At 47.3% G+C, this 20,827-nt stretch overlaps 7 protein-coding genes across 14 annotated transcripts; 3 read left to right on the forward strand and 4 right to left on the reverse strand.

Moving 5' to 3' along the window:
- The first annotated feature begins 72 nt into the window (after positions 1–72).
- LOC135390689 (histone deacetylase 3-like) lies at positions 73–3,427 on the forward strand. Its single transcript, XM_064620509.1, has 6 exons — positions 73–218; positions 360–442; positions 509–651; positions 710–791; positions 1,153–1,491; positions 2,448–3,427. The coding sequence occupies exons 1-6, from the start codon at positions 161–163 to the stop codon at positions 2,967–2,969; spliced, it is 1,227 nt and encodes a 408-aa protein (XP_064476579.1). The 5' UTR covers positions 73–160; the 3' UTR covers positions 2,970–3,427.
- Positions 3,367–11,226, reverse strand: LOC135390692 (dual specificity testis-specific protein kinase 2-like). 6 transcript variants are annotated; one of them, XM_064620511.1, is made up of 5 exons: positions 11,051–11,226; positions 6,330–6,635; positions 4,927–5,442; positions 4,174–4,306; positions 3,367–4,097 (listed from the first exon to the last, which is right to left on the reverse strand). In XM_064620511.1, exons 1-5 carry the CDS (start codon positions 11,093–11,095, stop codon positions 3,997–3,999), a joined length of 1,101 nt encoding a protein of 366 aa, XP_064476581.1. In that variant the 5' UTR covers positions 11,096–11,226; the 3' UTR covers positions 3,367–3,996. The 6 variants fall into 6 exon arrangements, with proteins under 6 accessions (XP_064476581.1, XP_064476582.1, XP_064476587.1 ...); XM_064620512.1 differs by lacking the exon at positions 11,051–11,226 and adding an exon at positions 8,458–8,605; XM_064620517.1 differs by lacking the exon at positions 11,051–11,226 and adding an exon at positions 8,070–8,189.
- On the reverse strand, positions 8,953–11,000 carry LOC135390690 (protein artemis-like). The gene has a single exon (XM_064620510.1). It carries the CDS (start codon positions 10,422–10,424, stop codon positions 9,279–9,281), a length of 1,146 nt encoding a protein of 381 aa, XP_064476580.1. The 5' UTR covers positions 10,425–11,000; the 3' UTR covers positions 8,953–9,278.
- On the forward strand, positions 10,567–13,120 carry LOC135390688 (uncharacterized). Of its 2 annotated transcripts, XM_064620508.1 has the most exons (5): positions 10,569–10,874; positions 11,575–11,772; positions 11,830–12,155; positions 12,235–12,660; positions 12,729–13,120. In XM_064620508.1, exons 1-5 carry the CDS (start codon positions 10,635–10,637, stop codon positions 12,997–12,999), a joined length of 1,461 nt encoding a protein of 486 aa, XP_064476578.1. In that variant the 5' UTR covers positions 10,569–10,634; the 3' UTR covers positions 13,000–13,120. The 2 variants fall into 2 exon arrangements, with proteins under 2 accessions (XP_064476577.1, XP_064476578.1); XM_064620507.1 differs by having other exon boundaries at positions 10,567–10,874; positions 11,575–12,155.
- A 1-nt stretch (position 13,121) lies between these two features.
- Positions 13,122–15,436, reverse strand: LOC135390695 (large ribosomal subunit protein eL15-like). The gene is made up of 4 exons (XM_064620521.1): positions 15,412–15,436; positions 14,850–15,035; positions 14,530–14,666; positions 13,122–13,472 (listed from the first exon to the last, which is right to left on the reverse strand). The coding sequence occupies exons 2-4, from the start codon at positions 15,019–15,021 to the stop codon at positions 13,167–13,169; spliced, it is 615 nt and encodes a 204-aa protein (XP_064476591.1). The 5' UTR covers positions 15,022–15,035; positions 15,412–15,436; the 3' UTR covers positions 13,122–13,166.
- Positions 15,437–15,635: 199 nt separating this feature from the next.
- Positions 15,636–17,493, forward strand: LOC135390693 (nuclear pore glycoprotein p62-like). The gene is made up of 7 exons (XM_064620518.1): positions 15,636–15,894; positions 15,977–16,141; positions 16,202–16,232; positions 16,329–16,646; positions 16,710–16,821; positions 17,243–17,309; positions 17,371–17,493. Exons 1-7 carry the CDS (start codon positions 15,789–15,791, stop codon positions 17,451–17,453), a joined length of 882 nt encoding a protein of 293 aa, XP_064476588.1. The 5' UTR covers positions 15,636–15,788; the 3' UTR covers positions 17,454–17,493.
- A 120-nt stretch (positions 17,494–17,613) lies between these two features.
- LOC135390696 (PHD finger protein 13-like) lies at positions 17,614–20,665 on the reverse strand. 2 transcript variants are annotated; one of them, XM_064620522.1, is made up of 4 exons: positions 20,493–20,665; positions 20,153–20,199; positions 19,452–19,647; positions 17,614–18,346 (listed from the first exon to the last, which is right to left on the reverse strand). In XM_064620522.1, exons 1-4 carry the CDS (start codon positions 20,539–20,541, stop codon positions 18,048–18,050), a joined length of 591 nt encoding a protein of 196 aa, XP_064476592.1. In that variant the 5' UTR covers positions 20,542–20,665; the 3' UTR covers positions 17,614–18,047. The 2 variants fall into 2 exon arrangements, with proteins under 2 accessions (XP_064476592.1, XP_064476593.1); XM_064620523.1 differs by lacking the exon at positions 20,493–20,665 and adding an exon at positions 20,383–20,432.
- Between the last annotated feature and the right edge of the window lie 162 nt (positions 20,666–20,827).

A 20,827-nucleotide genomic window follows, 5' to 3' on the forward strand; every position in this document is an offset into this window, starting at 1 on the left:
TACGATTCCGCGGTCACTACATTTTAGTTAGCGAATTTTTATATATTTTTTTACTTCACAAGTCATCTGCGGTCTGCAAATCTATCAGTCATGTCGCCATGGTATCGTTGACACAGCACCGTGATAAAGGGAAGATGGCTTGACTACATCACCCGAAATCATGTCAAAAAAGAGCGTGATGTATTTTTGGGATCCGGACGTAGGGAACTTTCACTACGGTAATAGAACGAACTGAATGTTTTGTAGGACAGCTTTGTCCTGTCAATTTGACGGAGTGCACTTGAACTTGTGACCCGAGAACGGCGAAAGCTCTTCGCCGGTCGCGTTCTAAATATATGTTCTATTTCCCAAAAATAAAGGTCCAGGTCATCCTATGAAGCCTCAGCGACTCTCTGTCACTCACAGCTTAGTTCTACACTATGGACTTTATAAGAAAATGAAGGTAAATTAACCGCCTGGATTATTAATAGCGAAGGCAGATGATGATGCTCTGATTTTGTACTTTCAGGTTTTTCGACCTTATCGAGCAAGCTCGCATGACATGTGTAGATTCCATTCTGAAGAATATATAGACTTTTTAGAGAGAGTCACTCCTCAAAACATTCAAATGTTCACGAAAAGTCTCAGCCACTTCAACGTTGGAGATGATTGGTGAGTCTCATTAGTGACATGGATTTTTTTCGTTAAAAATCTTGTCATTGCGTTGCAGCCCAGTATTCGACGGGTTGTACGATTTCTGCTCAATGTACACGGGTGCCTCGCTGGAAGGAGCTGTCAAGTTGAACAACGAGGTACGTAATATACGTGTCCCATCAAATCTTTATCCACAGTTCCTTATATATTTTATATTATTATATGATATATATATATATATATATATATATAAAGTACACAGTCCTGAGGAAGGCGGAGCTTCCGCCGCAAAGTCTATTTTTTTTTTTTTCAAAGTTTCATAGTATACTGTCCCTTAACTTTTCATATGTAAATAAATAACTTCCCCCCTTTTTCCTACTTCCTATGCCTTTGTTGTCTGCCTCTCGTTTTTTTCTATTACCTATATATATATACATATATACCATGTATATATATATATTTATATATTTTATTTTATATGTATATATATATTTTTTGTTTTTCATTATATTTTTTCAGTGCTGCGACATCGCTATCAACTGGTCCGGGGGCCTGCACCACGCAAAGAAGTTTGAGGCGTCCGGGTTCTGTTACGTAAACGACATCGTCATCAGCATATTAGAACTGCTCAAGTACCACCCGCGAGTGCTGTACATCGATATAGATATTCACCACGGAGATGGGGTGCAGGAAGCATTCTACCTCACCGACCGCGTAATGACCGTGTCGTTCCACAAGTACGGGAACTATTTTTTCCCCGGGACGGGCGACATGTACGAGCTGGGCGCGGAGAGCGGACGGTACTATTCCGTCAACGTACCGTTGAAGGAAGGAATCGACGATAATAGTTATTTCCAGGTGAGAGTAACGTTTTCCTGTTTTTACCGGTAATTCGGTGCTGCGTTATCCCATTTTACGTGCAACCTTGTACTGCATACAAAATTTTGCTACATGAGGTCTTTTAACGTAGCATTGTAAGCTGCAACTATTATTCTTATTTTAAAACGCACCTCTTCCTCTCATACCCATTTTCTGAATCTTACCTCTTCCTTTGCACTTACTTTCCTCCACTGTGCAGTTAAAATATGTACCTCTCCACTTTGCACTTCCTTTCCCCTTCCTCCATTGTGTAGTTAAAATATGTACCTTTCCACTTTGCACTTCCTTTCCCCTTCCTCGTGCAGTTAAAATATGTACCTCTCACTTTGCACTTCCTTTCCCCTTCCTCCATTGTGCAGTTCAAATATGTACCTCTCACTTTGGACTTCCTTTCCCCTTCCTCCATTGTGCAGTTCAAATATGTACCTCTCACTTTGGACTTCCTTTCCCCTTCCTCCATTGTGCAGTTCAAATATGTACCTCTCCACTTTGGACTTCCTTTCCCCTTCCTCCATTGTGCAGTTAAAACATGTACCTCTCACTTTGCACTTCCTTTCCCCTTCCTCCATTGTGCAGTTAAAACATGTACTTCCCACTTTGTATTTCCTTTCCTCCCACTGCAAATTTGTATATGTTTGCACAGTTTGTTGTATCAAAAGCTATGAGGCGAATTCCAGTACGTAATGAGCAAATGGAGATTTGAGGTAAGAAAGTGCAAAGGGCCAACCCTTGGGACGACGCCTCGCTGGTCACAATTTATTACAAAACTCCGTCGATTTAACCCCAGATGCTCGAAAGTGAAAGAACTGCTCTTTATGAACTTTCATCCGAAGTTAAATCAATGGAGTAATTGTAATAAATTTCTTACCTCAAATCTTCACTTGCTCATCCAGTTTCCGAAAGCCTCTCCAGTAACCACTTCGCTTCCCTTCCAGGTTTTCAAGCCGGTCATCCAAAGCGTCGTAGAGTTCTTCCAGCCAAACTGCGTGGTCTTACAGTGCGGAGCAGACTCGTTAGCCGGTGATCGCCTGGGCTGCTTCAACCTCAGCATCCGCGGCCACGGAGAGTGCGTCAAGTTCGTTAAAGAACTGGGACTTCCCCTCCTGGTACTGGGCGGCGGCGGATACACGGTGCGGAACGTGGCTCGTGCCTGGACCTACGAGACGTCTCTCTTGGTCGACGAGCACATCAGCAGTGAGATCCCCTACAATGAGTACTTCGAATACTTTGCCCCGGACTTCACCCTTCACCCCGAAGTGGTGACGCGTCAGGAGAACGCAAACAGCAAACAGTACCTCGAGGCGATAGTGCGTGCGGTGACGGAGAACTTAAAATGCCTGGTCCAGGCGCCAAGCGTCCAGATGCAGGACGTTCCGCAGGACTTCATTGAGTGCAGCCGCAAGGATCAACCGGACAAAGTGCAGTCTTCCGCGGCGGAAGACGGCGACGAGCCGTAGACGGCGGTCGGACGTGGCCTGGTGCATTGGTGGAAATTGTGGTCCGATAGAAAAAGGTGCTCGCGTTTATTTTTAACGATAGGGAGGTTACACTTCGGGCGGGGGAAGGTACGGAGAACGTAGGGTATGCCGCTTCAGAGACTTTCAGCTTTTACATACCCTGCAGCGGAGTTGCTGCGGTTGTGTTCAGCCTATTTTGTGATAAGCAACAATCACACGACCGTATAGCCCGTAGGAAGATAAGCCAGGACAGCATATTTTAGGATGAACGCGAAATACTATCACCTCCATAGCGTCTAAATACGTTACTACGATATTGTTTATACTCTGTTTAACGAGCAAAGTCCAAAAATGAGATTACGTATAACGCCACTGCCTCCTTTCACAAGCCAAAACCTCAAGATTGGAAACAAAGTTGATTTCACTCAACTTCAATTTTAATAAAGGATTACAAACCAGTATAAGTGCAGTGTGTGATTTGAATGGTGAACACAAGGGTCTTTCGTTGCCGGCACTGCCCAGGGTATTTTCTGGCACAACCGCTAAAAACAGTTCACGGCCCATCTACTTTGGCAACCCTTTCTGCGAAGACCGACAAACAGAAAAACTCCACCGTGAAGACATCACGCAAAAAAAAAAGTAAAAAGTTAACTTTCACACGTTATGGTAAAGTCCGGGATGCCTCGTGGCCGAACACGAGTGTTTTTGTACTGCACATTGTGTATGTACATGCAGCAGGAAGCCTGCACTTCGGGTCGGGGAAATGACGTCCCCGTTAATCTCACAGTCCAAATGTAACGAAATGGTGCGCAGCAATATTTACAAACTGTTTTGAGAGAGGTAACTCGGTGGCGTAAAAAAAAGAAAGATCTCGGGAAGAATAAAAAGTGACTCGGTGTTGCACGTGTGACGCGAAGAAGACTCGGTCCCCCCCGTGCAGCAAATAAATAAATTAATTAATTCGTGCGCTTCACTCTTCATCCGCGACACTTCACACACACGCACAGACTTCGGAAGTGGACGGAGTTCACGATTGACTAGGCTCTTCCTCAACGACCTTCCGACCGTCCTTGAAGCGGTGCGCGGCGAATGGGTTGGAGGTGCTGCAGCGTTCCTGTTCCCGCCCAACTAAAAATACAGAGAACATTGTGAGCAACGACAACGTTGACGTCGAGGCCCTCCTCCCACAGGTGGCGACACTCACATATTGCCTGCACGCTGACGATACTGTCGTCTCCGTCCGTTGGTGCGGGGCTGCTGATGACTGGTCCGCTCGCAAACATCGCCTCCAGCTGCTTGACAATCTCTTGGAAGGAAGGACGTAGACTCGGTTCAACCTGACAGTGAACCAGGAACAGAGAACCATGAGTATAGCAAGACAAGTGTTCGCTAAGACCAGATATACCTAGGATTCTTCGTTTTCGGGTTAAACCCGATTTTTTCACGCTCAAAATTACGCGCTACCATTCCGCAAGTCGGCTTCACCTAATGCCCGCATGCTTTAGGAGAAGCTCGGTTTAGAACGCTGTCGCGCGAATCGCGGTAAAGCATGTGGTGGGACTCTTGAACCATCTCACGATTTTGGGCAGCACTGGCCCAAAAACCAAGACACAAAAGCGTTACGACCGACCTCGTTCACTGACAGTAACGGGAAAATGTATCGAAAACAGTCGCTGCGTATTTTCTTGGCTCAATTTTTAGTTTGGTTTAATTCTTTTGATACAAATTTTTTCCACTACCCCGTGAGATTCGTATCATCGAGATTCTACCGTATTAGTATGGACACTGTTCCTATTCCAGCAATACCTTCCTGAGATGATGCTCTCCTGCTGCTTCTTTTTCCTTTCTACGAGATCCATCCTTTTACAGGTGCTTTACGGGTGCTATACGGGTGCTTTACGGGAGTAGTAGCTATCCACTGCTGCGAAGAGGAACGCGACAACAGCCGCCTGCTCACCTGACAACACGACAGCGCCAGTCGAAGGAACGCCGGCGGACAGTCCGGGCTTAACCGCAGGAGAGCCAGCTTGTCCACTCCAAAGTCCTCCGTCCGGCTCAAGACGTCTGGATCCGCTTCCACCCGGCCAATCAGCTCGCAGAGCACGATGCCGTAAGAGAAGACGTCCGCCCTCTGGTCGTACCAGGACCCGTTGAGACACTCCGGCGCCATCCAGTAGGGCGATCCGACGATGGGCAACCGTAACGAGCCCTCCCGCTTGTCCGGGATCCTGGCCGCCAGTCCGAGGTCTCCGACCACGGCGGTCATGCCTCCGCCGGACTCATTCTTAATCAGAACGTTTTTAGAAGTGAGATCGCGGTGGAAGACCCCGCGAGAGTGGAGGTACTCCATTCCGCGGGCGATGTCGAGCGCGAGCCGCAGCCGCAGAGCCCAGGGGAGGAGCTCGCTCTCTCGCTGAAGAAGCTGTTCCAGGCTCCCGCCGTTGATGTATTCGGTGAGAGCATGAAGCTGGCCCTAGAAAGACGTTCGTCGGGGTTTTACAGACAAGTCAGTTGCCAAGCCAAGCCAATCCAAGCCATTGTCAGTATTCAAGTATTCCTGACAGTTTCTTCCGCAATATGTCTCTATATCTTTCGGTGGTGAGCAGAAACTTTCGTTCTCTTTCTCTTTTGATTGTAAGGTTAAAATCCAATTCCCTCGGGTCTTCCTATGGGCACTACATTTCGTAGATTGCTGGCTATTGAGCTATCCATTTATGTTTTTTTTTAGAGCTATCACTCGAGGCGCAACAAATTCTTCACTGGCAAAAGGGGCAAGGACGCAGGCAGTATGGTTCGTGATGTGAGAGACACAAAACCAGGAGACGAGGGTCACTGTCCTGGGTTGTGCCTCTCAACTCATCACAAACCTTTGTAGCACAACAGAGCCAAATATAATGAAAATTTAGTTACACCTTTAGTGGTAAGTCACAGAAAACCATTCTAGTTGATGGCAAAGATTGCAGGCAAAGCTGTTTCAACCGCTAAAATTACTCTTTTTTTTTTTTTTTCAGTCTGCAAAAATAAAAAATGTTCACTTTTTTTCTTAAGAACTTCAAAACAGCACTGTTTTAACATGTGCAAGGATTTCATCATAGTTACTACATGAGATGACAAAGCCCTGCCAGGTTTTAAACGTTCAAATTGAAGATTTTTGTTTTTCAGAAATGTTCTCCTCCTTCAAAATTTGACCATTTCAACGTGCGTAAGGAGTCCAGGAAATACATAAACAACTATAAAAGTTTACCTTACACAATTACTCATACAGTGCATAATTTTGTACATAAAAAGTACCGCACATAATTCTGGAGGAGTTTTTTTTTTTTGTTTGTTTTTTGTTTTTGTTTTTTTTTCAACACAAACCTGATGAACACAGACTCCGAGGAACCTGAGGATGTTCTGGTGCGAGAGTCGGTTGAGAAGCTGCACCTCCCTCAGCATGTTGGGCCGATTGCTGGTTGAGGTGTTCATCTTGAGCACCATCACCTGGCCCGTGGTACGGTGGGTGACCTTGTACACCTCGGAGAAGAACCCCGCACCAATTTTTTCCGAGACAAAGTCGTCCAGGCGGGTGAGGTTAGCCACCGCATGGCGCAGAGCCTGGCACGAGGACCGTGGCGTCGGGGGCTCCAGCGCACAGCTCCGCACGCAGGGCATCACTTGCCGCCCCTGCAAGGGGTGCAACATGCACCGTGGAGCGCCACAAAATGCAATGAACCGCGCAGCAACGTTACACACTCAATATGGTAATACGTTGCTTAAAGGAGAATTGTAGGGGCCCTGACATGAATGTTGCGTTGCGGACTACGGCATACTGCGCAGTGAAAAGATGTGGCAGGAAAATATGGCAGGATGCTATCCACTATAATCGGGGAGTGACCTTTTCGGGTTAATCCCGATTCCGCCCGGTTATTACCCCCCCCGCCCCGAACTGACCACCGACCAATTCGGGTTAAACCCGATTTCCCCCCGAATCTAAGAAAGGCATTTAACCCGAAAAGGTCACTCCCCTGACTATAATACCCTAGTCAGACGGCACAACCTAAGGCCGTTAGCGGAACGGCCGTAACCTCACCTGTAGCCCAACCATCATTTCGAGTGACATCGTTCCCCAACCCGATTGGTTGAAAACGGGAGGTGTGTGTGTATATACGCCTTTTCTGTAACAATTCTGAACCGCATAATTGTCACAAAAAAGGTGCGCGCCTCGAAATTTTCAACAAATCGGGGCAGAGAACCATGTCACTCGAAATGATGGTTGGGCTACAGTCGAAGTTACGGCCGTTCCGCTAACGCCCTTTACTTTGCCGTCTGATTAGGGTATACATGACGTAAAAGCAAAAGAGAAAGTTGCATACAATTCATGACATAGTAAAGTGCGAAAAGACATGTGAGGAAGTAGGCAGGATGTCCAGTACCATATGCAAAGAACAAAAACGAAAAGAAAATTGCTCGCGGCAGCTACTTACTCAAGAAGGTGCTTAGAATGTATCCCTATATCCGCAGCACACGTAGAATCTGCTCTGCACACATAAATCTGGCTACGTTCCAGATAGATACACACTACGTATATTACATAACATCACGTATTTATCCGGAGCATAACCTTGGCCTCGGTGCCAGTTTTGATTAATTCGTTTCCTATAACCGTACGCTACGCTGATATGCTACATGCTGATATACGTATACATGTACACCGCGGGAGCTAAGACCGCCGAGAGTGAATGCCAAGCAGTGGAAAAACACACGAAGCTGTGATTTACACAACAACACACATTTGCAACTGACCTTGTTCCAGCTATCGATAGCTCAGGCTGCGATTGTGTCACACACACACACACACACACCGGCCCGTACTAACACAGCCTGAGAGCTATGAATAGCTGCCAAGAGGTTCAACGGAATGCAGACGAAAAAGAGACGTTTCGCCTCAGGAATACCGCTCAACATTCTGACACCCAGCCACTTAAGAGATCGGTCGGGAGGCAAATAAAATTTAAAGGCAATAAAATTTACTGCACCCACAGGCCAAAGTCATGTGCGTCTTCGAGCCTCATCCTCCTCCAACACACACACACACATACACAAAAACGCAGACGATACCTTCGTAGTCACCTGGGTTGTTTGTTTCTTGCCTTTTTGACACGCGTTTTGCCAAAAGGCATCGAGCCAGTAAGCGCAGGCGAACGCCGATCGGCGAAAGATGCAGAGGACGGAGTTTGCGCGTCTATAAAACGGTAACTAGGTCGACAGCTCATCTTCTCTTTAATCTGACTTGTTGACACGTTGATGTCGCGCGACAATTCTCACGCCACAACGCACGCACAGTGGGCTGGAAGGCGACGCATGTGTTGTTATTTTCTTAATATTTCTTGGAGACTGTTCAAGACGTAATAGGATAGCGCTAGCATAGGCCTAAGCTTGCCAGAGTTAACATGCAGAGAGATGGGAGGACGCAAACTTTCGGAGCGCTCGCAAAAATTTCACTCACCGTATTAAAGAAAGCGTGCTGATGCAGCCGCACGAACTAGTGTGTCTAGAGGGCTTCTGCACAATTAGGCAGGCATACTTGTCCATCGTTCTCCTTAATTTTACCGATGAAAAGTATGATGAGCGGAGAGAAATGCTACCGCTACTGTTTATTGCCTACATCGTTAGAGGGCGAAAGTGGACTTTTTGCCGGTGGCGCCACAGAAGCTCTCCGTGTCGTCTGCTTCGGCATTCTTTCAAAACGCGCCAGTTTTGAACACTACGAAACTAATAGCTTCATTTATTTGGAATCGTGAGCTATTTTTTGCAAAAAAAAAAAAAAAAAAGATTTGGTGATTTTGGAATGTCAAACTCGAATTTGCAGCACTTCATGCAAACAGTATATAATGATTTTCTACCAACCAACCCACTCAGCCACTCTATGATGATTTTCTATAAATGCATTGGATGTAACATTCGTAACAAATATTGATATATTAAAATACATGACGCTATAAAAGGCACACAAGATATTTTTCATGAATTTCCGTGGCATGCATAGACAGGTTGATTACCTGACAAACATACATTTCATAAGTCATTTGCACATATTATACCAATAAATTCGTATTTTAACAATAAGATTCTGTAAAGCTTATACAAGGGAAAATAAACAGGTTACAGAACCCTCACAGACTACAGAAACAGTAACAACAGAAAAATGGGATAGTATTATGGAATCCACATGCTTGCATATTGTTTTTTGTTCTACTCAATCTTCTTAGACTTTGTGCATGTGTGTCCACCACCATGATGATGGTCATGAGTCTACAGATAGTCCACTTAGTCATTGTCAGAGTCATTTTCGTCCGAGCTCCAATACGACCACACCGGACCGGATTTCTTATCCTCGCTTACACTTGACGAATGACCGTTGTCCACTTTGTGTCTCTTACAAACACTACTTGGCTGCACAAGCTTAACTACGTCCCAGCCATCCAGTTTCACATTTGCACAAATCCTCTCCGGCTGGAGATCTTCCAGAAGGTTCCTCACCTCTGTCAGTGACGCGTGCATCGAATAACACACCCTGTAACTGTTCTTCGCAATTCTTTCCACCAAATTATTGACGGTCACATGATTCACAAACCACATAGTTGACAGCTTTACAGCTACATAGTTCACTAAAGGACAACGGCAATTGGTATAGCCCACTTTTGCATGAAACCTAGTCGAGCTGGCATCCAGCGTCATAGCTTCTTGGATGGACTCCAGCCCTTTGTAACGATTCATTTTGCCGGCTCCCACGTGTACCTTCATCCCAAAAGTGTGCCAGAGTACTTGATATAGGTGTTCGTAGCCGTACTGCGCGAATGTATCCAACAGAATATGGCAGTCTGTTTCGGCCAGAAAAGGCTTTACGAGGTTGACCAGCGCTTCTGAACAGTCTATCCGACCAGGTATATAGTTTGCGCCGGGAAAACAGAAGGTCGTGTCAACGTATGCGCATTTCAGAGGCTTGGGTGACCCGTCTTCGTCGTACAAGACTTGGAGCTGACGTTCACTTCCACTCAGTCTGAAGTCGCCCGTATAGAGGACGTTGCCCTGAAGTCCTTCGAGGTAAAACATAGTTGAACCAGGGCAATGCTCGGCTGAAATCAAGGTGACGACCACGCTGTAAGCTGGCTTGCTGGTGTCACTGGGCACTTTGATCGTGGTTGGACAGTCAACCGGAATGGTCACCGTGTACGGTTTGAGGTGTTCGTATTCGGGGTCATTAAGTAACAGAATGCAGGACACCTCGGAGAGATACAGCTTAACGTCGCTTCTGCTTTGTAAACGATCAAAAAACGGTTGGGAGCTCAAACCGTTCATGTGGTCCTTGTGACAGTGCGATAGGAGGAAGACTGTTGATCTGAGGTTGTGTTCGGTGAAATTGTCGATGGATATGCGATCGTACTCCTGCAAGGTTCCACCGAACGTACTCATGGTGATAACCTGGTGATAGCGGTGGAAAGTGATAAGCCGCCCAGCCCCAAACAGACAAGCTCACACATGTCCAAACAAACTCCGACAGAAATCGCAGGCCCGCGGTTACGGCTGAACAGCTTGGATTGGATTAAGACAAGCCGGTAGCGAAGCCAATAAAAAAATGCGCGCATTCGTTTGTCAACTTTTCAACGCGTGAAGTTGTGAGTTATGTCTGATACCTGCTGCGTTTTCACAAACAGAATATTCGTTGCACGCCTCAAGTCCATGGGAAGGCAGTGTAAGGTGTACATCTACAGTCAGTTCTCGCAGGAATCCAACTCTTTCGCGCAAAGCGAAACGGTAACAGTCACCGGGCTAACAAACGCTCGGCAGTGCCAGCTCGCCCGCGTCGACGACTTCGAAAGTCTGCTCAGACAGCTCGTGTTAGCCGTTTGTTGCGCAGAAAGCGTACGTATCTTTCGGTATAATCAGACGGAAAATGATTTCACGCCTTTGAAGGCCTTCAAGGTGGCAGAAGCCTCACCGAAAACTTTCGTTGTGTCAAACGTTCCAGCTTGGACGACGTTGAAAAATCGGCAACTGACTGTTTATCAACAGAATGCTGTGCAGAGCTTCAAACTCACCTGTGCCGCGACTTTCGTGTTGCATGCTTGCAGCGTACAGCTCATCTCGGAATCCGATGAACAGGTTGTGACACTGTACGCACTAGCAACATACACCGGTGTGAAGTTTGTGTCTGCTACTAAAGGCACGTGCCGCGAGATTGCAGAAGGGCGCTTCTTGCCCGATGTGTTTTCAGCGAACGTCTGCGCGCTTTGTGTGCAGTTCGAGAACGTTGTTTGTTACGTCACCAATGACTGTGACTCAGAAGCAGCGCTGACGTCAGCGTTTGATAACACCACTATCGCGTGCACGCGTGCTGGAAGTTTACTTTTGTTCAGAAACGGTGCTGTGACGTCACGATGCGAAATACATTATCGGAATGCCAATCGGATCCAGTGTATTACACGAGGCGGACGAGTGACTCACGTAGTCGTGTGGTCCCCAACGGACGGCGCATGCGTAGTGCAAGCGAGCAACAGGGATTTAAAGGAAAGTAAGGTTTTTTAAGGTAGTCTTAATTTATTTTTTTACACGCGCATTATAGGTGGTGCAGACCTTTCCACCGAGCCACTCCGTGATAGTGGGAGACATACTTGGACAAGGCTACGAACAAGTCGTCGGATTTATCGTCGGTCAAATACTGTCGGACACACTGTGGTACGACGCAGGTGGTAAAGCAACTGCTGAGGCAGTGTCCTCCGGGCTCAAGGATACCATAGCTTCGCTCCAGAAGCAGTGTTGTGTGAGTTTCTGGGAATCCCACACTTGCAAACGGCCCATATCTTCGTCTTCAACGCAGATTGGACAAACTGCCGTGGAGAAAACTAACCGCACGATAGCGGAGACGGATGCCTTGATAGAAAACCTGGCACGCGCTTTGAGGGAGAAAAATTTACGAGGCCAGGTACAAATCGAGGCACCGGACGCACGGGAACTGGCTTTCATAAGGAGGAGCACGGGCCTCATCTCCATAGTACCGTCAGACGACGGAGTCATCGATCATCCACCAACGCTCAGGGACGACGGTCCTGGATCTCAAACGACGATTAAGCCGGCTTCGTCTTGGGCACAGTTGTACGGGCCGAGACTTCTACTCGGCTGGATATTCAACAAAGAAATGCTCGGGTTAGTAGGAAATGCTTTACAACGTGACTTTATCAGTCCTGGATCTCTTTTCCTCCGTAATGTCTCCTCTTGCTTTCAGGAGAGAGCCAGACGTCCACGTCACAAGCCCAGACGTAACCTTCGACGTCCACACTGCCCTCTCTACCGATGCCGTAACCGTAGGTGCATGCTGCCCGCTCCCAGACTTGGAAAAGCTTCCCGTAACAATCCTCGTAGACTTCGCGGTACACTCCTGCACCGTCGACGTTGCCACCGTTCCGTCGATATCTAACCCAACGACCGAAACTGTTCTCTCTCTCCGATCCCAACAACTTCGGCACGACCTTCTGGTCGAGTCCCGCTCTGTTTCCTTGCATCAAGAATGGGACCAGCTGGTCAAAGACCTGTTCTTTGGCACCGGTCCCGGAGTTTATCTCTGCAGCGTCGCATCGTCCGTGCTGTACGAAGTTAACTTCACGATAGAGTCCGGCGGAAATTCTTGTACAAAGTTACAAGTTTACGTAGGGTGAGTATTATTTGATGCGGCAACGTGCTTTTGTACGGGATACCTCGCATTAACGCTCAAATTTTCAGCTTGGCTTCTCAGTACTCTGCATTCAAACGGTGGCTGGCTGACATTCTCCCGGATGATGCTAGCGCAGCCCCGCCTCCGGACGGACCGTCGGACTTGCACCTGAACGTCAAGCGCCGCCTCATGCGCGAAGCAGACGTTGCTCGGTCCATCGTACAGCGTCCGACGCGCGAATACGCGAGCCTGCGGCGACACCTGCTGGCGGCGGAGTGCGACACCGATGAAGCGGTGCTGAGGCTCCTGCACTGCCTTCCGACAAACTATGTTTCATGAAGAAAATGATTTGCGCGTGTGAATGTGGTAGTGGAAGGAATATTGTAAAATACATCTTTAGGCAGGCTGGCTCACGCATAATAAATGTACGTGGAATGAGGAAGCCTAGGAGAAAACGCAAGTTACAGTGCCAACATCTTTTATTTCCAACCGTCCCCACAAAGTGCTTAGCGCTTGCGTCGCAGCTGCAGGGTGTTCCTGCGCTTCCAGGAGGCCTTGCGGGAACCTCCGATCGTCTTAGTGTAACGGTGACCCTTGCCCAGACCGCGAGACTTGCGGCCTGCCGAGGTGAGACCCCGCATCTCGCGGTGCTTGTGCACAGCCTTGCAGATCCAGTTGATCTTGGGGTCTCGCCTGATGGCCTTGTGGAAGGTGTCGACGAGGATGACCTCGTAGTACTTGAACGTGGAGTCCTGGGCCACCCAGTAGGAGTTGAGAACTCGTAGGGCCTTGCAGCGACGGCCTACGCGGTCCTGTCGAATGACGGGCATAAGACGGGGTTACAACTAGGAAGGAGCTTTTTGTGAGAGAACATTGACTCTGTTGAGTCAGACATCCAAGGAAGTGAATACATCATTGTATATCACGGAGGTGTAGGATATCATCATATGACACACTAATGGCGATGTCCCATCGATAATCCGGGGCAGAGCCACAGCGACGGCGGCGCCCTCGTGAGACAGGGGTCGACTTTGGCGGATGTATGCAACGACTGCTGGCAACTCCGCAGCTAGAGCACGGTTGTTTTCGCTAATGGATGTGGATTAAGTCCCTCAGGCTCCAGATTGCTACGTTTTTGCTCCACATTCAAGCTCTCACTCCAGTTCGACAGGTGGCATTCATCATGAGTGTAACTGCCAGAAGCCTTCTTATCGAAAGCAAGGCCCTCTGGTGGACAGCCAAACCCACAAAATTTCTCACCCATTGTAATCCACGGGCCATTTAATTTAAGCGATAAATTTAATCCAAACAGTAATTTACAGAAGTGCAGAATATAAAAGACTGATGCCCTGCACTGATTATGTGAGCAAACGTGAACATATGTCCCATGTGAGTAAATGTGTGAGATCAGCAAATGAACGACATACAGTGTGAATGTCATACGCTGGAAATTGCATTCAATTTCCTGTGGGACATGGGTATTAGAATATGAAGACCATTATATCCAGCTATTGCAATAAATCGCATACCATTGCTCTGGGCAAAAGTAGTCGCGAGAAGTCATGGATTCGCTACACGAAAATAGCAACGATATGTAACAATTGCACGTAATTGCGCAGCATTGCGTATAAACTGGGTTGAGGTCGAAATCCTGGGAGTTGACGTGATTTTTCTTAGAAGTGACATCCTATTATTAGCCCGTATCTGTGTGAGTCTCTGTGTGGGTTGACTGGCATATTAAATTCAGTATTGCCTACATTAAACTAAGCGACCCAGAAGTTGTACGGTGCAAACTCTTCGTGAAACACACAACAAATGTGGGCTGTCATATTACATACAGCAGACGGAAAAAATCTTTGCCAATCGTACCTCAGCCAGGGCCTGGTGATTGCGGACTGGCTTCAGACTGTTCACACCGTGGTTCCTGGGCTTGCCATAAGTTGCGCCCTTGGGCACCTGCTTCTTGCGGCCCCCGCGACGGATACGGATTCTGTAGATAACGTAACCTAAAATAAAAGAAAAAAAAAAAAAAAAACAAGTAAGCCATCTCCACATTTTCTAACATGATGTCCCTGTTCATCTTCCTTCAGACATCCAAGGAAGTGATAAGGATCATTGTGTTTCACTGGGTTTCTGTGTTGTCATCATTGCTTATTAGGTACGAAAGGCAAAAGGGATGGATCCAACACCTTGCTTAGCCCTGTATCCGAGACGACGGGCCTTGTCTGGCCTCAAGGGACGCGGGGCACGATGGCAAGTGCTCAGCTGCCGGAAGTACCAGCATCGGAGACGGAGCAGAAACCGCATAACATCGGACTGTTTTTTGCGCCACAGCTCTTGCATGTACTTGTAGGCCCCCATGATGAGCTTTGGGCCTGAAAAACAACACGGAGCTGGAGAGACCGGCCACGCACTTCGCTGTCCGATTTACCAAACAGGAGTCACGCACTACCAGACAAAACATTTCGAACATTCTTTATCATACAACACGTACACAGAAAGTGTTATTTGCAGTGAGGGTGCTCGTATTATCGATGTATACGTGCCGTTAAGTGACAGCACGTATGGACACACAGTTTGGTTCGAAGAGAAATTACGGGTCTCAATTAAATCATCTATTGTAAATACGCGTCACAGTGATATCGGGATAGATAATAGAGTGCTACACAAGTTGGAGAAGTCCTATTTCAAGTTAATTTTTGATGATAAAAAGCGATTTCCAAAATACAAAGCTATATCATTCTCACTCACCTCACGGAAAACGAAGAGAAAAGGGCCGATCTCGCGTCTTCTCGCAGCTGATGGTATCCGGCGTGATCGCTTTTAGCATTTGAGAAGTTTTCTGCTTGAGAAATTTACTTTGTCTGTTTTTCACTGTGTCAAACGAAATTTTTGAAGCCACGAACTCTGTCCAGCAACTAAAAACTTTACATTTTTCTGTAACAAAAAAAGTATCAACAACAAGGCAGAAATTTTAGTACCAATATTGACCGTCCTACGCCACCACTATCACGCGTCGTTCAAAAGTTGTCTTTCTGTGATTTCTGTCAGTAAGACCAGTAAAACATTCTTTATAGTAAAGACTGTGAGCGCTTCCGCTTTGTCTTCCCTACCGTGAATACGTCAAGATGCTATTCAATGCAACGACCACAACAACGCAATCTGCTCCAACATTTTCTTTTGGACAGCCTACGCAAAGCCCCCTCACAGTCACAACAACCACTTCAAACCCAGGTTAACACACATTTCGCTAACGTACTTACACCACGAATGATCGACGAGTAGTATTTACGGCGTAATTCTTACCGTCATGCAGGGTTCAACTTCTTAGCGAGCAAACCGAGCACGACATCGTCCACAACATTCTCTCTCGGTCAGACCGGCACCAGCTTCGGCGTTACACCGTCAACGGCTTCTACGACAGCAGCTGGGACTTTGGCACTCAGCACAACCCAACCAACCTTCGGAACTGCGACCACAAGTAAGTTTTCGAGGAATCTTGCGTCCCACACTTCATTATGGCTTCACGTTGCATTTACAGCTACTACACCAGCAACTTCGAGCACGCAGACGTACGTAACTACCCAAAACTAAGTACTAAATTATCTCAAAACGACCACCAAGTTTTTCTCAAAACGACCACCAAGACACTTCTGTTCTTCACGTAGGATGCATTATCGTCTATTAGAAGAATCCGTGAACAAATGGAAACTGGAGCTCGAAGAACACGAGTCCGCTTTCCTCCGCCAGGCCACTCAGGTCAATGCGTGGGACAGGCTGCTCGTGGCGAACGGAGAGAAGATTGCCGCGCTCAGCGAGCTCGTCGAAAAGCTCAAGCTGGACCAGCAGCGCCTCGACCATGAACTAGACTTCATAGTGTCTCAGCAGGGCGAGCTCGCTGAGCTCATCGAGCCGCTCGAGCGAGCGGTTCGCGATGCCCCGGAGCTGTCTCTGCAGCATCATGCTGATCTTGAACGTGAACACACGTACGTGCATTGCGGTTCATGCCTCAAAACTTAAACGCGGTAACCTGCGTTTTAATCTTGCAGGTATCACCTCGCAGAAAACGTCAACGCCCAGTTGAAGCGGATGTCTCAAGATATCAAAGAAATCATCGAGCATCTTAATTCGGCCAATACTGCTGTCATTGAGAACAAACCCGTGAGTTGTGAACTTGACCGTCGTACAGAAAATTTGACCCCAAACACTCAGATAATTCGAGGAAGGTTCCAAGCTTATATGAACCTTCCTTCTAGTTTTAAACGATGTCACACCCGACACAGCTTGAATTGCTTTTGCTTCGGGCATTAATCATTTCATCAGATACATAACAGCACTAGGTTTCCCATGTCTTCGAATGTATGAAATAAGGAACAAGTCTGCCTTCATGGGAGCTCGAAAAGCTTCAGAGGATAGTCTTTGAGGACACTGATATAGTCTCCAAGGGTTACCAGATGAGATACGTAAAATATGGCAAAAAATTGTAAGAGTATCTGATAAAAAACCACTAGCAACACAAGGTGGCATCAACACTACAAAATCTTACTGTAATGAGACTAACGATAGTCTCCCATGCTTGCAGATCCACCAGATATCGAAGGTCCTGGATGCGCACATGAATGCCTTGACGTGGGTACAACAGAATTCAGGTGCGTACAACACTCTGCACGCATCTTGGAAAAACCCACATTTTCCCTTCTTTTTTCGCAGCTCTTCTGCAGCGGAAGACTGAGGAGGTGGAGCGCGCTTTTCAGCAGCAACAGGTCGAGCAGAACAAGTTCCAGAATAGGTAGTCTCGAGTATTAAGTGCAAAATAAACTCTACTTCTCCAGACATTGCCTCCGAATACCTCCTGGCCCAGTTTCGTAAAGAAAGGACATCTTATCTGACTCTGATAAGATTCCAACCCACGTGGCCAAAGAAATCATTTCTTCCACGTTTCTCTCAGGGGAATAAGGTCTTCACACTTTTACTCAACCACCATTCACACTCAATGCTGTGGTTGCCAGCACAACAAAAAAAATAAGCCAGAGAAAGATGTCCAACAACAGAGGCAAACGTGAACAAAGGCATAAATCCACTCTTTTTTCTTGTCGGGAAAAATCCACAATTTTCCACCTTCCAGGGTTGCCGACTCCCGGAAAGACGTGCGTCAACGGATCAAAACTCCAGCTCCCCTCCCCCCCCAAACTCCGACGCACCGTAAGACTGTCACTCGAAGTGCACTCGACGTAGTCCGGCAACCACCGTACAAAAGTACCGCAAGTTTTTTTATCCAGGTCGTCACCCCGTTGTAAAAAAATATACAACCTATATGTTACACCGTTATTGCGGGATGATGACTAGAGGGGGGCCGACGTCTCGGCGCCGCCGCCGCCGCGGAACAGTCACGTGCTGGGTCGGCGCCGGGTGGGGATCACGTCCGAGAGGGACGTGCCGCGTATCCGCTGCGACCGCCGCGTCGTGTGCTTGGCCTCTCGGCACCTCTGGCAGGTGAACTCTTCCGGAATGTTGTTCCGCCGGATCTTGGCGCACGACAGGTGGATCCAGGTGAGGCACTCGGAACACTCGATCATGGGACGACCCGCAAACGGCTTCAGGCAGAAGCAGGTGATGAGGTCGTGAGAGTCCTCGTCCGACATGTTCGACGTCAGCGGCTCTTCCGTCCTGTCGCTGCGAGACTCCCCTGGTGGGTGAACAAGAACATTTCGTCATTTGCGATAGTGGGGACCTCGAAAAAGGGGGGACAACAGAGAACGCTTGTTCGCTCAGAAACGGCGTAAAGTATCGTCAAAACAGAAGTACCGGCGTGTTCTCCTTGCTTTGCCCTCGTCGATGACACGTTTTGTAGAATTCTGGGACTATCCATTGATTCGTGTTGAGCCCGAATTCGCTAATATTTTAGTGCGCGACACTCTGTCGAGACTGCAGCACGTGTTCGAGACACAATTTATTGAAAATCAACGGTTCAACCTTGAGCATCATACCGAACACTGACCTCTCCCTTGATACAGAGTACAGCATTCGCATTCATTTTGTGCGAGTAATTAATTCGTGAACGATGACTATACCAAACCGAAACCAAAATGAAAAGCGCACGACGGTTTGCCCGGAGGAAGATACTGCGACGTCACCCGGCACTGTCGTCTGCTACGAAAGCTCGCATTCTTCCATGCCGGATGACGTCCGCTGCGTTGCTTTCGGCGCCCTCTTGCTTCACGGAGGCGACGCGCTCGCTTCGTAATAATTCGTCCGAACAAAATCTGCGCGCTTTGGGAACGCGATATTTCGCAATGTACGTTCCTGACATCCGAAGGATTACTGCTATGTCACAATATTTGTGAAGATTTTGTTGCGGAGTCCCACTTTAACGGCACAATGCAACCACCCATGCTGCTTGTCACAGTTACAGAGACTTCTAGCAGACATTGGATATATGGGAAGGCGAAGACGATGGCAGCAACGTTTTTATGGTACACTAGGTACTATAGTACGTCAGCATCAAGCTATGCGAAGAGAAGATAAGGGACAAAATGTCCCTTGTCACACTTGTCCTCGTTTCATATTGCTCCAATCAGAGTTACTGCATCATTGTTTGGTTTTTCCGAGACACTTCTCCAACACATACACTTCGCAAAGCGATATAACTAACGAAGATATCGAATTCACCTTCAGGACACACCTGACAATGTCCCAGACTACCCGTACTAAGCTGCGGCGGGAAGGCACAATCGTACCTCTCCGATATCTCAACGTTTTGGAATATCCATCAAAGGGGCAAGGAACCTTACCCGATTCTGCTGCGCCATTCTCGAGCGGCTTAATCCCGCTATCGGTGCTGTCCGCTGAACTCTCCGACGGACTGGATGCCTTCTGACGCAGCTCTTCCTGCTTGATTGCCTCGTAGTTCTCATACTCGAGGATGAACTTGCAGAATGAAATGAAATCTTCCGAAGTTCGCTGCCTTTTCGTTGGTGGTGGTTGATCCTACAAATTACAAACAGCGTGAATGAAGGAAAAGAACGCCGTTGTCGCGAAACGCATCGCATTCGTCTGCTCAGGCGCCGCCATGTCAGATTTTTTTTTTATATACATATTTTTTTTATGTCTGTCTGCCGTTTAACTTCGCAGAAGACAAGGATCTGAAGTAAACAGTTGCAGCGATCGACTGACACTTGACGCTTTTTTTAGTTTTTTTTGCAAAACGTGAATTCGAACGGAACTTTGGAAACTATCGCCGAAAAACTGAAACATTTCGAGTGAGCAGCGTCGGGAACATTTGACTTTGGTCACATCATGGTTCTAACGTAAGCGGCTTAAGACGAGACAACGGGAACAAGACAGTCGTCAGGACGACGATCTAATAAGGCAGAACCCGGGTAGTGAACTACGAATACTAGCATGAAACGGGAAACACGCGTAGCCTCCTCAATCGAATCCCTTTCTAGGTGGCAGATGATACCATCGCACGCCAAGACGAGGCACAACTTACCCCAGAAGGGCTGTAGCGCTCGGACTTGAAAATTAGTCCCTTTGAACCTGGAAATAAGAGAACTGAAGTTCATAATAATGGCAGCAGACAAAACTGGCACAGAATCAGCGTAGAGTCTCATGCATCCTACGAAGCGTTTGCACTGAGACTCAGATCGTGACATAACAGTTTTGTCAAGCGTTGTACTCTGCTAGGACTTGGAATACGTCTCGTAAACCATTTATGGTTACCGGAAGGTCCTGCAAGAACAATGTCCTGCTGCATCGAACGTTTGGCCCAAGACCTCGTAGAACAACGCCTGACATACGACGGAAGAACGCAGCCAGCCACAGCGACTTACCATTAACTTCCTCTTCCATACTCTTTAAATTAACTTCTGGAATAATCATCACATCGCCTGTGTATCCAGAAAAGTTCTGTCAAAAACTCCACTCAACGCACACAATCAAGAGACACAGCTCAGATCTAAACCAAAGTGTCTTCCCGTGATGCTTCGCGCGGGTTGGTCCATTTTCAAAGGGGGAAGGAGGGTTGTTCTCGGAGTGCTTCTGTATATTTCCTTGTAGCTCAAATTACGAATACGGCGCTTAGATAATCATATGAGCTAAATAATAGGTTAAATGGACACTTTATCGTATTTAATGCCATTACAAGTGATTTCGGTTGCCGTTCTAA

The sequence above is a fragment of the Ornithodoros turicata genome, chromosome 4, assembly GCF_037126465.1.
Source record: "Ornithodoros turicata isolate Travis chromosome 4, ASM3712646v1, whole genome shotgun sequence".
NCBI classification, from domain to species: domain Eukaryota; kingdom Metazoa; phylum Arthropoda; class Arachnida; order Ixodida; family Argasidae; genus Ornithodoros; species Ornithodoros turicata.

Bases quoted from the DNA above. Each gene is read 5' to 3' on its own strand.
- LOC135390688 (XM_064620507.1), top strand. From the start codon at position 10,635: ATGTCTGATACCTGCTGCGTTTTCACAAACAGAATATTCGTTGCACGC. The intron at 10,875-11,574 runs GTACGTATCTTT...CGCGCATTATAG, and splicing joins CCGTTTGTTGCGCAGAAAGC to GTGGTGCAGACCTTTCCACC. The intron at 12,661-12,728 runs GTGAGTATTATT...TCAAATTTTCAG, and splicing joins AAGTTACAAGTTTACGTAGG to CTTGGCTTCTCAGTACTCTG.
- LOC135390689 (XM_064620509.1), top strand. From the start codon at position 161: ATGTCAAAAAAGAGCGTGATGTATTTTTGGGATCCGGACGTAGGGAAC. The intron at 443-508 runs GTAAATTAACCG...TTGTACTTTCAG, and splicing joins GACTTTATAAGAAAATGAAG to GTTTTTCGACCTTATCGAGC. The intron at 652-709 runs GTGAGTCTCATT...ATTGCGTTGCAG, and splicing joins TTCAACGTTGGAGATGATTG to CCCAGTATTCGACGGGTTGT.
- LOC135390693 (XM_064620518.1), top strand. From the start codon at position 15,789: ATGCTATTCAATGCAACGACCACAACAACGCAATCTGCTCCAACATTT. The intron at 15,895-15,976 runs GTTAACACACAT...ACCGTCATGCAG, and splicing joins AACAACCACTTCAAACCCAG to GGTTCAACTTCTTAGCGAGC. The intron at 16,647-16,709 runs GTACGTGCATTG...TTAATCTTGCAG, and splicing joins GATCTTGAACGTGAACACAC to GTATCACCTCGCAGAAAACG.
- LOC135390692 (XM_064620511.1), bottom strand. From the start codon at position 11,095: ATGAGCTGTACGCTGCAAGCATGCAACACGAAAGTCGCGGCACAG. The intron at 6,636-11,050 runs GTGAGTTTGAAG...CACCCCTTGCAG, and splicing joins ACACGAAAGTCGCGGCACAG to GGGCGGCAAGTGATGCCCTG. The intron at 4,098-4,173 runs GTGAGTGTCGCC...CTGTATTTTTAG, and splicing joins CGTCAGCGTGCAGGCAATAT to TTGGGCGGGAACAGGAACGC.
- LOC135390695 (XM_064620521.1), bottom strand. From the start codon at position 15,021: ATGGGGGCCTACAAGTACATGCAAGAGCTGTGGCGCAAAAAACAGTCC. The intron at 14,667-14,849 runs GTGTTGGATCCA...CTTTTATTTTAG, and splicing joins CGGATACAGGGCTAAGCAAG to GTTACGTTATCTACAGAATC. The intron at 13,473-14,529 runs GTACGATTGGCA...GTCATTCGACAG, and splicing joins ATCACCAGGCCCTGGCTGAG to GACCGCGTAGGCCGTCGCTG.
- LOC135390690 (XM_064620510.1), bottom strand. From the start codon at position 10,424: ATGAGTACGTTCGGTGGAACCTTGCAGGAGTACGATCGCATATCCATC.
- LOC135390696 (XM_064620522.1), bottom strand. From the start codon at position 20,541: ATGATTATTCCAGAAGTTAATTTAAAGAGTATGGAAGAGGAAGTTAAT. The intron at 20,200-20,492 runs GTAAGTCGCTGT...TCTTATTTCCAG, and splicing joins TATGGAAGAGGAAGTTAATG to GTTCAAAGGGACTAATTTTC. The intron at 19,648-20,152 runs GTAAGTTGTGCC...TGTAATTTGTAG, and splicing joins AGCGCTACAGCCCTTCTGGG to GATCAACCACCACCAACGAA.